Source organism: Dermacentor variabilis, chromosome 3 (assembly GCF_050947875.1).
Source record: "Dermacentor variabilis isolate Ectoservices chromosome 3, ASM5094787v1, whole genome shotgun sequence".
Classification (NCBI taxonomy): Eukaryota; Metazoa; Arthropoda; class Arachnida; order Ixodida; family Ixodidae; genus Dermacentor; species Dermacentor variabilis.
In genome coordinates, this window is record NC_134570.1 from 51,569,779 (window position 1) to 51,583,459 (window position 13,681).

At 48.6% G+C, this 13,681-nt stretch overlaps 1 protein-coding gene and 1 long non-coding RNA gene across 2 annotated transcripts in view; one reads left to right on the forward strand and one right to left on the reverse strand.

Moving 5' to 3' along the window:
• Positions 1-13,681, reverse strand: part of LOC142575594 (uncharacterized) — an 85,783-nt gene that overhangs the window by 22,320 nt on the left and 49,782 nt on the right. Inside the window, exon 2 of the long non-coding RNA XR_012826690.1 lies at positions 5,183-5,372. This is a non-coding gene — a long non-coding RNA (uncharacterized LOC142575594). The remainder of the gene's footprint in view (positions 1-5,182; positions 5,373-13,681) is intronic.
• The window catches only part of per (period circadian regulator), a 38,416-nt gene that overhangs the window by 22,264 nt on the left and 2,471 nt on the right, over positions 1-13,681 (forward strand). The window contains exons 11-19 of the mRNA XM_075685074.1: positions 681-798; positions 945-988; positions 2,571-2,689; positions 2,960-3,072; positions 3,960-4,225; positions 5,085-5,418; positions 7,244-7,432; positions 8,492-8,721; positions 10,635-10,958. Of these exons, the coding sequence (XP_075541189.1) occupies positions 681-798; positions 945-988; positions 2,571-2,689; positions 2,960-3,072; positions 3,960-4,225; positions 5,085-5,418; positions 7,244-7,432; positions 8,492-8,721; positions 10,635-10,958 (1,737 nt within the window). The remainder of the gene's footprint in view (positions 1-680; positions 799-944; positions 989-2,570; positions 2,690-2,959; positions 3,073-3,959; positions 4,226-5,084; positions 5,419-7,243; positions 7,433-8,491; positions 8,722-10,634; positions 10,959-13,681) is intronic.

The window sequence follows — 13,681 nt, forward strand, 5'->3', positions numbered from 1 at the left end:
GGCATGCAGATGGTTGCAGATTCGCTTTATTGCTTGCGCTCGAAGCTGTCTTCTTAGCTGTCAACGTAGACTGTCTACGATGATCTTCAGAATCGGAGGCCACCTTCACCTTTGGCAGTGCTGCTAGCGGGAAGTCTAACCACGTTAGTTAGGGCAATGTGTGTGGAAAAATCTGCTTGCGGAATTCGTTATAGGCACGTAGCGTGACGTCACGAAGATGCGGTGGCGCTGCCGGCGCATTATGTGTGGACAAAAATTAATGACAAGCTCTACTAGCGTGACTTTCTTCCTGCGGGAAAGATAATTAAGGCGGGGCCAAGTTTTCAGAAGTTGCAAGGATTATTGTTAAAAGCGGCGAAGACCTAAGAAGTATCAAGGTAGCCGTCTGCTCTTTTTTGCTCTCGCTATACCTGTTTCTTTATTCTCATTTGTTTAAAGATAAGAAGCTTACCTATATTCTCTAGGATGGTCGCTTCTGGTTTAATATTGAAAATGAAAAACATCCATGTCCACGGGGAGGAGAATGAGGAGGCGATAATAGAAGGCAGATTGTTTTTACCCGTAATATGTGGACATATGTGTCACATTAGGCACCAAGCGAGTGAGAACTAGAACGCTGTTCTTACAAACTCACGTCATGCAAGCACGGGGGCTCACAAATTTTCGCCATTGCCTCGCAGCCCGTGAAGCCTCGAGAAAACAACAACCTGCGGCAGCGATCCAACAAGAGGCGAAAAGAGCTCGCATCTTTCGTCAGCACACTCGTCGGCGAGATGACGCACAAACGAGCCGACAAAGGTAACGACATTTACTCCCCTTCCATACCCTTCATATTACCCCTTGTACCGTAAAACCTTGGTACAGAAAGTTTACAGATACCCAAATTGCGTTATAACGTGGTTATTCTTTGCCTTTTTTTCCCCCACATTGCTGCATACACCCAGGAGAGGAACAAGTAACCGTAACCGCTGAAGGCTGCACATGTTCTGTGAGTATTATAACCTAGGATTGCTTGTTGGCCGTGTGTGTCGATGTGTGCTATATTTTTGAGCCTTTGATTTATAGCCTGAATTTCTTTTCATCATTTTATGTGTTATGGCGTGTAGTGCTGATTTATAACAGGCAATTTGAGATAGCCTGAAAGGCTCCGAAGGCGGCGTAATCGTGGACCCTTTCAAGTGCGCGAATTCTAACCCAACCTATCCTTATATATCCTAACCTAAATGCTGTGTTGGTCAAAGGCCATGTGATTAGCACGTATACAGAACCCCAGAAAAAAAAATTACTCCAGCAGAGTAATTAATGGGAGACAATGGGAAGGAGCATCAAAAAGAGCGACAGGTAAATGTAAGAACGACTCTTTGCGTCGCCGGTTATGGCAGCAGCGCAGGTTAGGAAAGAATAAACAACCAGTTTTCTTAACACCATGACGAAGCCGCATATACGAAACGTGGACAGCCTCTCTGTTATACTGGTTCTCTTTGATATGCCGTTCACCAACCAACGCTCATTGGATGAAAGCAGTGCGCCGGACAATCATGGCTATGTCCGAGACGAAAAACAGGTAGTGTCCAAAACATGGCTGCCATGAGGTGTTTCCGGCTCTTTCAGTAGCTTCCGCCGCTTGCAGTACAGAAAAGCATGTTCTCCGAGATTGGCTTTTGTTACTCCGAGAGAGCTCGCACCGTAGGCTTGATTTGTATACTACGGATCGAAAATATTCGCCACGTGACGACAAGCCGTAATCTCGAAGGCCATTTTTTTAGCGAGTTTGCAATGCATTCACTTGTCCTCAGCGAGACGAAACGCGCTGCGCAAGGGCACGGCATGTGCCGGGAAAAGGCGAGATTGTTCTGCAATATTGATGATCTATAAAGTGCCAAAGGCAGGTGTGGCCAAGAAACAACTAGAACACAGCAAATGATGCATGCCAGCTTACCAAAGCAAGCATATCAGACAGCAGGCGCCAGAAACATTTGGTGGCAGAGTGACCGGTTTCAGGGCCAACACCCAGTCACGTGATATCGATCATTTTTTACGAGTTGGCTGCTCACATAACGTTCCCCCTTTTTAAATGATGTGACAAGGCAAGCTTATGCCTCTGTGCGACGCCTTTACTTTTATGTGATGGCATTGTTGACAAACAGTTGGGACTCGTGTGTACTTCAATGTGTTTACCAACATTTCATGATAAGGTGCTCATGTAACCCGAATATAGCATGTATCGCAAAGCATCTGGCATTTATGGAAGTAAGCTCTCGCTCTGTTCAAGCAAAGAAGAATGCTTCCTATTTAGTGTTGTGCAGGCTGTAAAGCAAAGATGAAAAAAGAAAACAAAGACACAAATCGTATGCAAGCGATCTACCGGCCGCCTACGAGAGGCGGCCTTGATATTTTCGAACTTTGAGGCCCCATAACTATTGCTCGACTAATTGCGACTCTGTGTGAGAAGGGATGCTGTATATTGTACAGTGCATCCTAACGATCTCACTTGAGAATAACCTATTCTTGCGTGGCAACTGGGAAGAACAAGTTAAAGAATTTCGCGTTTTCTTTCTCTCTCAATTCAGGACCTAGGATCGGTTGTGATGGGAGAGATCTCCCCGCACCAAGAACTCCATGACTCGGATCCATCTAGCGAGTCCCCACCAAACATACAGGAGATAAGATACCAGGAAAACATTGAGAGGTGAGTAGCTATAAAAATGGGGACTCTTTTTACGACAAAAGCATTCGTCTCGTGTGGGAGCACGCAACCTGTGTAACAGCAATACATAATTTCTTTCAGTGTACATTGTCGGTACATTGTCGGTACATTGTTTCAATGTACATTGTACAGTGTATTTTTCGTCAAGTTTATCTGTTGAGGAAGTCTCCATACGCTTATTTGCCATTATCAATGGCGCTCTTATCTATAAGAGCAGTGGAAGTGACCATTTCTCTTTTTTTGCGAACGCAGGTTCTTCGCAAGCAACCCAAAGACAAATTCGGCTGACGAACCTGCAGAGATGAAGATTGACAACGATCGAAATTCGCCCGAAAACCGAGACGAAGAGGCCATCAAGGCCACAGGTCAGTGATGCGCCACTATATACTATTTATCGCTGTAATCGCAATAAAGGTCTTGTCTTCGCATTTGAAGGCTAAGTTACGGTAAGAATTAGCAGAAAGCTTTTTTTTTTGACATTTCACGTATCTTATTTTTTTGGTAAAATTTAAAGGTAACCTCGATCGAAGCAAAAGGTACAGGAGTAAATTGCGCGCGATTGTGGCTCCAGGAGCCATGTTGCAGATTGCTGCGAAAGTTGTGAATTCCTGGAGCCCATGATACTTTCTGACCTAAACAAAATAAACCAAAACGAGTTCGGTTTCTTGCTATATTGTTTTTGCGCATCTTATCACATCTTTTATATTTTACAACCGCCCTCCCCCCTACCCAATATTCCCAAATAGCCGCGCATGGAAGTCTTTTTCATCTGCTTCCTGTGAACCGATCTAGATACCTAGGAGACGTCGAACTTGATGTATTTCAACGTTATTCACTTGGGATCCAAATTGACGAAAACCTTAACAGCCGATAAAATTTTCCCGTCTTTATCTGAAACCAGCGAGAGGTCGTTTTACCTGACTATACCTTATCCTCGTTCCTTAGGTTCGGGATTTCAGATTTATACTACTGTTAGTAACGTGTTCCAATAGTTGGGCCGCGACAATTAACGTCCAACATAGACCAAGGCAAAATAAAATGCACTGCGGTCAACACTTCATTTCCGCATAGCTTGCGCCGTTTAGAAAGTCATTAATAGTCGAGAGTGAACTACCCCAAACAGGGATCCTCAATGAACGCACTTTCAACGGCACTTGTGCTCGAGTGCTGTACCGGCTGACACGTCCGACACTTGCTGTTGCTTTGAGCATCCACCGATGATACCGAGACCCTGACAATGCCCCAAATGCAGCTTCGCCGCAATCCTCCGAGGACAAGTCGGCCTCGGACTTTGCGGTGGTCGACAGCAACTACGCCAGTGCCGAAGGAAGCGGAGTGAGCGGTATCAGAAGTGGGAGCGGCAGTGGAAGCGGAAGCGGAAGTGGAGGAGGAAGCGGCGGAAGCGGCTCCGGCAGTGGCGGCGGAGGCAGCGCTGGCGGCGGCCGTAGCTCGGACTCCAAACGCAAGCACTCTTCGGTCACCACGGGCGACTCCGGAAATGAGTCCCTAACGGTCAAGGTGAGCTCCACTTTTTGATCTTTAGTGCTTCGTCGCTGTGTCCGAAAGTATTAGATTTATTTTTTTTTACCTGAAATTCGTTTTTTCTGTTGTGTCCGTGATCGTAGCTGACATACTCCATTTTAATGAAAAGTTAATCAATTCAGGTCAGTTAATCACAGGGAACCCTGATCATGAGAAGGAAATTCACAGGAGAATAAAAATGGGTTCGAGCGCATACGGCAGACATTGTCAGCTCTTCACTGGTAGCTTACCACTATTATTGAAAAGGAAGGTGTACAATCAGTGCATCTTACCGGAGCTGACATATGGGGCAGATATACTTGGAGACTGCCAATGAAGCTTGAGAACAAGTTAAGGACCGCGCAAAAAGCGATGGCATGAAGAATGCTAGGCATACCTTTAAGAGACAGAAAGAGAGTGGTTTGGATCAGAGAGGAAACGAGTATAGATGATATCCTAGTTGACATCAAGAGAAAAAAATGGAGCTGGGCTGGTCATGTATAATGCGCCGGTTAGATAACCGTAGAACCATTACGGTTACAGAATGGGTACCAAAAGAAGGGAATCACAGTCAAGGACGGCCGAAGACTAGGTGGGGCAATTCGCAGGCGCTAGTTGGAATCGGTTGGCCCAGGACCGGGCTAATTGGAGATCGCAGGGAGAGGGCTTCGTCCTGCAGTGGACATAAAACAGGCTGATGATGATAATAATGATGAATTGTGGATTCATTGTGGGTTCCACGTCGACGCCTCGTCGTTTTTCGCGAGAGCATTCGGAGTTGCCACATAAAGTGCGGAGTTGTTCTCGTGCCGCGCGTTTCAGCACGTGACGTTCCCTATCGGTTCCGCGTGCGCAGGAGCAGCAGATGCGCGCCAGCAGCAGCAGCAGTAGCCGCAACGGCAGCGCGGGAGCCGCGAGCGCGGACGACAAGTACCCGCCCTGCCCGCCGCTCACCGAGGAGGTACTCCTGCAGTACAACAGGCTCGCCCACAAGCACATGAAACAGCAGCAGCTGCAGCAGCATCAGCAACATCAGCAGCAGCAGCAGCTACAGCAGCCAGCGGTAGGCGGCGGAGGGGGCGCGGCCGCGGACAAGGACAGCCATCGGCTCAAGCGCAGCGGCTCGCCGCTCGTCAACTCGAACCTGCACAAACACAACAAGCCATGCAGGGACAGCACGGCGGCCGACGGTAGGCGAATGTCCGCCGCTCTAAAGCGCGTGTGCTAGCTATAGCGGGACGTTTGCACTTACGGGATATCGCTTAAATGGGGAACGTCGGTTGTATGCACAAGTCTTCTGGCTATATATATAGCCTTTCATAATGGGAACAGCGCGAACAATATGACGTCGGAATGAAAGGACACAGGACGAGCGCTGACTCACAGTCAGCGCTCGTCCTGTGTCCTTTCACTCCATCGTCGTCTTGTTCGCGCTGTTCCCATTATGAACGTATACCAACTCGCCCAACTTTCCACTTGCGCTCTCCCGTGTCTCTGTCACGTCCCTGTCTTTCTTGAATTGGGCTAAAGGCTTTGCCATTATGAGTAAAAAGCTGGCCCGTTCACTTTTGAGTTTCGTACCGAGAGTTCATGTCGCGGCGCGTGCAGCTTATTGCCAGGTTTCGGTGCATTACTTGCCTGTTTGAGCCATAATTGCACGGTCCGCTTAGCGGCGCCACATAAAAAGAAAATCTGGAATTTTCGACCGAAGGCGAAGCATCGATATCGATAGCGAAGTGTGGCGTTGCGCAGAAAGCGTCTCAAAACGTTGGCGTATACATGCTCCCTACGCTAGCCCGACGAGGAGCGCCTCCAGTGGTCGTTGCAGGCGTCGAGCCTCAACGGTGCACGAGATGAGACCGAAGGAAAAACCTTGGAGATTTGTCGGCACCCACAGAAAGGGTTAATTGGATTTAACTTGACGTTTCGTGTCCCTTCCTCTTATAAGCAGTTTGTACACACGATGCTCAATGTCAGAAGTGGGAGCCAGAGCTGCCTTGGCTCCGGCAGAGGCGACTGAGCTCAGCGTGACGATGCGTCAGCTTGACTTCGTCGCTTTTGCAGCCAAACGCACAGCGCATGAAACCCCCTCTACACGTGCGTGTAGGCTGATAGTGCGAGAACACGACCGCGACGCCGACGGCGCGCACACCGCCTCGACAGTCCGTATGATCGCGTTCGCAATAAAAAACGCGTCTGTAGCAACGGAACGATCGCGCCATCTTGTCACTGTAACAGGGTAACGTGGTACGCGACGTGCTTACTCCTAACACTGACAGATGATGCTAAATGTCATGCATACCTGGCGCTTGCGTTTACGCAAGCTTTAGTACATACAACGTTAGCGCTTGGCGTTAACGCCAAAGACCAGGAGTGATACAGCGAGGCGGTACCTAGCGGCGTGACCACTCTGGTCTTCTTCGTATGTTCGTGCGGTGAACATGCGAAATGTAAGACAAGTACTTTTGTCCACTGACGAAAGGAGAGCAAACGCTCGCTCTTGGCTGGCAGTACCAGGGTGAAAAGACAGTTACATACATACATACATACATACATACATACATACATACATACATACATACATACATACATACATACATACATACATACATACATACATACATACATACATACATACATACATACATACATACATACAAACATACATACATACATACATACATACATACATACATACATACATACATACATACATACATACATACATACATACATACATACATACATACATACATACATACATACATACATACATACATACATACATACATACATACATACGCTTAAAGAGCAGACGAGTATGTTTGCCTGCGTGGCGGGTTAGTAACGTCAAAGGTTCGGCTAGACATATTGGTTGTGCACGACGCAATCTATAACATCGCGCCTTGCGTCGATAACGTAAATCGAAGGGCCGACAAGGGCAAGATTCGGGAATCCGTTCTTCGATACACGGACCGTCTACCCCAAGTGACCGCGCGTATTTCGCACTCGCAGGCTCGGCATCTGCAACCGCTGCATTACCGTCGCCATTTCCTCCACTGCTGCACGCCGCCGCATCACTGGTCAGCTCGCAGCCAGACAACGTGGCTGCGTTCGTCCCCAACCTAGCCATCCCCACCTACACCTACGTGCCGCTAGGGAGCACGCAGTCCCCTGCCAGCACGACGCCATTTCTCATACCGGGTACGTAGACGCAAGATCTGTGGTCCTGACTCTTTGGTCGTACTCTTGAACTACTTGGAAGTAAACAGCTTTAGAAATGCGCAAGCAAACGAACAGAGAGAGAGAGAGAGCACACAAGGACAGGCACAGTCCTTGTGGGCTGCGCCTGTCCTTGTGTGCTCTCTCTCTGTGGTCGTTTGCTTGTGCATTTATAAAACTGTTTGCTAATATGCACCAACACGCCCAACAAGAAGTTCTTCTAAGCTACTTGGAAGTAAATGTGGGGCTATTGGAATGTGATTACAGAACGACTGCAAGCTGGGTAAGTCGTAACGAATTCATTTCGAAAAAGAAGATTCCAAGCCTTCACGAGGTCCTTGTGTTTCCTTGCTTAGTGTCTTCATTGAGCTTCTTATTTTGCGTATTAAACGAGGAACCGTCCAGCCGGCCAGGGCCGCTGCCGAGGATCTCGGAAGATTTTCCTCGGGTGATGGACTCCTGGCAGCCTAGCCCCAGGCACCAACAGCAATAACCGCTGGACAAATTAAGTTTATTCCTATCCTATCCTATTAATCCAAAATGGAATATAATTGTAATGAAAAACATTTCTAGCCTGAAAGTGTTATGCAGGAGCCCGAAGGTGGTCAGCAACACCTCTTTTTGTCACAAGCTGTGCATGATACTTTCGTAATCCTTAGTCCTCTCTGCGTTAGCATTGTGAGGTGCACACAAACTTCTAGCTTGGAGAGAAATCTCACGCTAATTTGAGCGTCTAGACAACAGGCCTTCCACGATGGATTTGCACATTGTGGGATGCAATTCTCAGATCCTTTCTCTCGGCAATCCTTTTTTCTTTCTCTTATAGCGCTGGGAAAGAAACGGTATCCACCACGACTTCTTCACGCAGTGTGTTCAGTTGCGTTGCCTTTATACTTTTCTGTGATTTTTTTTTATTGCTGCGTAAAACGCGTGGTAGCATTTAACACGACGGCAGCGACAAATGTCGAATACGTATTTTCTACGTTGACAATACTAGAGAGTACTCCGTGCTTAATCGTCGCCGCGGCTTCCGTTGCGCAGTGATGTACGTGGGAGGCGTGCCGTTGTACCCTTCGCTGCCGACGGGCGACGGGCCTCAGTCCAAGGGCATGTGGCAGTGCGGCGCCCTGCCGCTCATGCCGCTGTGGCAGCAGCCGCCCGTCAACGGAGGCGCCAACAGCGGTCAGGAGGCGACGAAGGCGGACGCCAAGACACCAGGAGCGCCGACCGGGGCTGCCACCGAGAAGACCCCCGACGACGCGCTCAGGAAGGTGAGCAGAGAGAGAGACAGAGAGAGACGCTGAGGATCGTTTCCTCGCCGTTTTGCAGCCGCGTGTGCACCCGGGATCCTGACTTATTTAGATGCGCTCCGTAATCGTCGTCTGCCGGGACAGGTTCAACGGGTCTTTATTCCTTGAAGGTGGCGCTGTAGGATTCCTGCAAGGGAGTTGCCTCGAAGCACGTGTATTACAGTAATCATCCTCATGATCAGTCGGGGGACCATTCTGGACGCTCAAAGGTAGCCCATGTTGGCGTTTTGAACCAGACAGAAAGGTCGTAGGCTAGCTACCTTGTTGAGGCGCCATCGTCGTCACCATTAATCATCATCGTGTGTCATAGTCGTTGCCGAGGATCTGGGTATCTCAGTTCTTCGAGCCAGGAACAAGAACGCACTCTCGCGCTTCGTCGTGCTGGACGTCGCAGCCGGCGTTCCGCTCTTCGCCTTCTCGGATAAAAGTTAACCAGAGTAGCGCTCCTCGTCAGCCGTCGTCACGTAGTCCTTACACCTCTGAACCAATCAGAGCAGGCAGTATGACGAATTTGAGAAAATGGCGGAATTTGAGTGTTCGGAATAGCAACCCAGTGGGAGTGTAGTAGGAGCTCAGTACGAATGTCTCTTTCTTCCAGCTATCTCCTAATAGCATTGTCTTGCCTCAGTGGTGCCAGTATGGAAAGCGCCTGCACCAGTAAGTCGTTGCTGTTGCTGGGAAGCGTATCTTTGTTTATGCCTTACGCATCACTGACCATTATCCGGCTCAGGCTCGTTAGAGCGTACACCTAAGGATTCTGCGCTACACGCGTCCTTTACACGACGGACGTAGCTTGCGACACAAATGCAGTGTACTGCTAGGTGTAGTCATGAGTTCAGAGTTGTTAAATGAGTGTAAGCTTACCCATAGTTGGCTCCCGGCACGCTATAACGGCTTGAACTTTACGTGACGTCACAAAGACAGCCAGAAGAATTAAAAAATTTATCGAGCACCGCTGGAGCAATTATATTCAGAACTCAGTGTTATGCTTTCTATTTCCTAGCTTTTATTGAGCCGTCCCAACATCGCTCCTATTACGCTCCCATTCCGGCAACTTTAATCTTTGTGAATTAAACCTATAGCGACCGCGCTGTTATATTAGTTATATTAGCAGCGCGTAGGTAACTGTTGCAGGACATAACGGGACATCCGGCAGTGCAGGGTGTCCCGTTATATATATTGGGCCTACGAAATTTACTTTGTTCTACATTACCTACAGCCATGACGAAACTTTGTGAGAACGCGCACTTTATTGTTTACCGCGATAATGCGTACGGTCAGACACATGCATTATCACTGTTTTTCCCGCGAGAAAGCGTCATCACATTGTGCGCCCTCGATGATCAACTTGCCGCTATTTGTCGAACAAAGTATGTTGTTTCCACTGTGTAGTCTAAAAGCCATCTCATGGAATTAAGAAAACAAAATCGCAGTTTCGTCCGAAGCACTGACAGTGATAGCGATGCACTTAAATATTACACAGAGTAAGCGTCGTTTCTGGTTATATTTTTACACGACAGTGCCGCGTTATGACGCCGAGAGCAATGCATGTGCGTCAACATCTTGCTTCCGAACTGCACGTTCTTGTCGGCCTTCTCGTTTTCCTTTGGTCTCGTGCTTCCGCACTGACACGTCTCGGCGACTCCGGCGCCGAGCTGCGGCGTTCATCGCGCGCGCAGTTAGCAATTATGGCCCTTAAACTGCCCTTCTGAGCGTTCAATGCATGTATGATTGAACGCCCAGGAGGACAGCTGGAGGACGCTCAATGCACGATGCGAACACTGACGTTGTTTTAATTCGCTTTCTTTCGCCGCCCGAAATCGGGACATCGCGCCGATCGTTCTGTCTCAAACAAAGCAACCGTTTCTTTTCAGCCTCTACAAGAGCCGGCAGACAAGACGAGTGGTCCAGCGACCATTACGGGTCTCGGCGACAACTCCATCAACGGCGGCAGGGGCGGCGGCGGCGGCGGCGGCGCCGAAATGGAGGGTTGTCCGATGCGGCCCTTCAAACCGTACTCGACGGGTTTCGGCTCCAGTTCGACAACCGGTGGTGCCAAGGCGGACGACCGGCGCCACAGCCAGAGCACCGAGAAAGACATGCACCAGGACGACTCCGTGTCGCTCTCCTTCGAGTCATCCTTCTTCGAGAAGTCCGAGAACTCGGAAAGCCAGTTCTCCTCAGAGAAATCCTCTGAGGTACGTACACACGGCCTGCTGTCGTAGACCGACTGCGTCTCGGCCGTGGTCTCGGCATAGCAACGGCACGACTGATTGTTTCACTGCGAACAGGAAGTGCGGGTTGAACCTGACCACGGGGGAAGGAAATGCTCCGTGAGCATTGACAGTTAGCATCCGTTCGCAAGAGTATATATAACGTAACTGCGGCTGCGCAGAGGATCGCGATGTCAGAGGCGCACTGACTGGGACATTGGGGGGGGGGGGGGGGGTTCCCGGGAATGCTTACAAAGATACGAAATAACCGAAGGAGGAAAATGGCTCCGGTATTGTTTGCGTGCCATGGCAAGAGCATCCAGGGAACGCGGAGCACCCGGGATCGTCATGCGTGTTCTGGGAAAGCGGCAGGGGGAAGACGGTGCAGCCACACAAGCTAGAAAATAAGCCGTAATTATAACTTGGGGCATTTTTATTGTGTGCTCGAAAGAGAGAGAGAGAGAGTGCGTTGTTTTTTCCGCACTACTGGAAATCGCAGAGCAGATCGATGATAACTGGAACAACAATTCGTTTCCCCGCTCCTTTATGCTCTTGGTAACAAACTGGAGTTTCTCACTTCAACTACCTGCTTTACATTTTGAGGACAAGGTCTTCTTAGCTGACTTCATACGGGTTTGACCTATCTGGGACCTGGGTATCTTCCAACCACTTCCAGAATAAGAAAACGGCCCTTTCGCGCCTCAAGAGCGCCGTAGCGAGTCGCAACACGTAGGAAAATGTAGGCATCAACAAGACAAGAAAAGAGAACTACTCGCAGAGTAGGTAAAATTAGCGGTGCGAACGCAACTAGCGTCAATATAGCCGAACGTTAAGCACATTTCCCTATACCACCGTATAGGGTGGACCACCGAACTTGTAGACATGTTGAGGCAAATACGCCGTGCAGTACACTTTTGAAAATGGGAGCGAGTTCACGTGGACCGAGCAAGGCTCGCGCGAGGCTATAGTGTCTGCAAAGCAGCTTTGGCGTCGCCCTTAAGAAGCTGTAATTTAGTCGCGCAGCAGGTAAAATTAGCGGCATGGGTATAATTCGCGACAATGTAGCCGAAAATTAACTACATTGCACCAAAGACTCCACGACCTTCGGAACCACGCACCTGGTATAATGGCAAAAGTAATGAAAAGGTTAACCAAAGTGTCGACGCTAAAGAAGACACGGTGGGTATCTCTATACGTGTTTTCATTTCGCCACATATTGGCTAGTGCGGACAATTTGTCTCGTGCGGCACATTGCAAACGGAGTGAAGTGTGGTGCGACTGCCTGGCTAGCTGTGAGATCGCGAGAGGCAGCGCGTGGGTGACGCGTGGGCGCGATTCACAGCAGCCGCCACAGACAGACGTTCGCTCATGCAGCGCTTTGTTTCCACATATGGTATCGTTGGGCGCGCTCGCCGCATGCCATCGGTGAACAGACGACGGCGCACTACGCTGACGTCATCTCGCGGCGGTCGTCGCCGCAGAGCCCGTCTTGCGCGGCACTGTGCTTTCCGCCTCATTGTTTCGCTTCACCCTCCTCCTCCACTTTCCTCCTCGCGCTTTCTTCGCTATTGCCGTTTTTCATGCGCTGCTTCGCTCCGCGTTCGCTCTTTCAACCTTTGCTATGCTCGTTCACTTAGCTACGCTGAAGGACGCCGACGCTCAACTCAGGAACGGGCGCCTAAGACCGGCGCTCTAAAATTCGCTTAGCGTGTCCATATACTTCTTATCACAAGATGATCTATTCTACATGCAAAATAACTACACTCGACGACGCCTCACGTATGCATTGGGAACCAACCGTAGGACGGGGCCACGAGATACCACTTTGTTTAACATACACAGTTTCTCGAGTTACCTACGTCGATTATTCTCGAATATTTTTTTAAAATCCTAATATATTGCATTAAATTGCTTAAGTGGCACAGAGTAGTTGTTCACCTAGCATATGCGTTTTATCCAATTTATGCTTGAAAGCACCATGTGCTGTCTATCAACCAATACAACATAAAATGAAATAAAATATATACGGAAACTCCCATGGAGTTGTCTAAATATGCTAAGCATATCTCCAAACTTCAAGCTGGTCAACTTCCAAATCTAGGTCGGCCAACCCTGAAATTGCGAGTTGTAACTTCAGTGGGGCGCCACTAAATTTCAAGTTGGCCTATGCACAAATTTAAAGAAAAATAAATTATTAGGCTTTACGTTCCAAAACCACGATCTGCTTATGAGGCACGCCATACTGCGTTTGCGTACTACCTTATGATTTCAAATGTAAATATTGCAATGTGCTGAATAGCGGTGTTCTATAGATCCACGATAACTACAAGAATATTATACGACTAATATTGCAATTTTTTTTTTTTCCAGATTCATGTGAAACAAAAGAAGTGTCTTGTGTTGAATACCAGTGCTGTTGTATGGCAGTTTTTTTTGCTTTATATATTTTGTTTTTTTTTTCTTTTTTCCTGTTTTTCCCATGCTCATGGGTATATATTACAATCCACTTCCTGTTTGGGCCTGTGCAAAGGCCTACAGTATTGTTAAACAAACAAACAAACAATAGTGGGGGACTGCGGATTAATTTGGACCCCCTGGAGTTCTTTAACGTGCACCTAAATCTAAGTACACGGGTGTCTTTGCATTTCGCCCCAATCGAAATGCGGCCGCCTTGGCACACCCGAATTTCAAGTTACCCCACCCCCAAA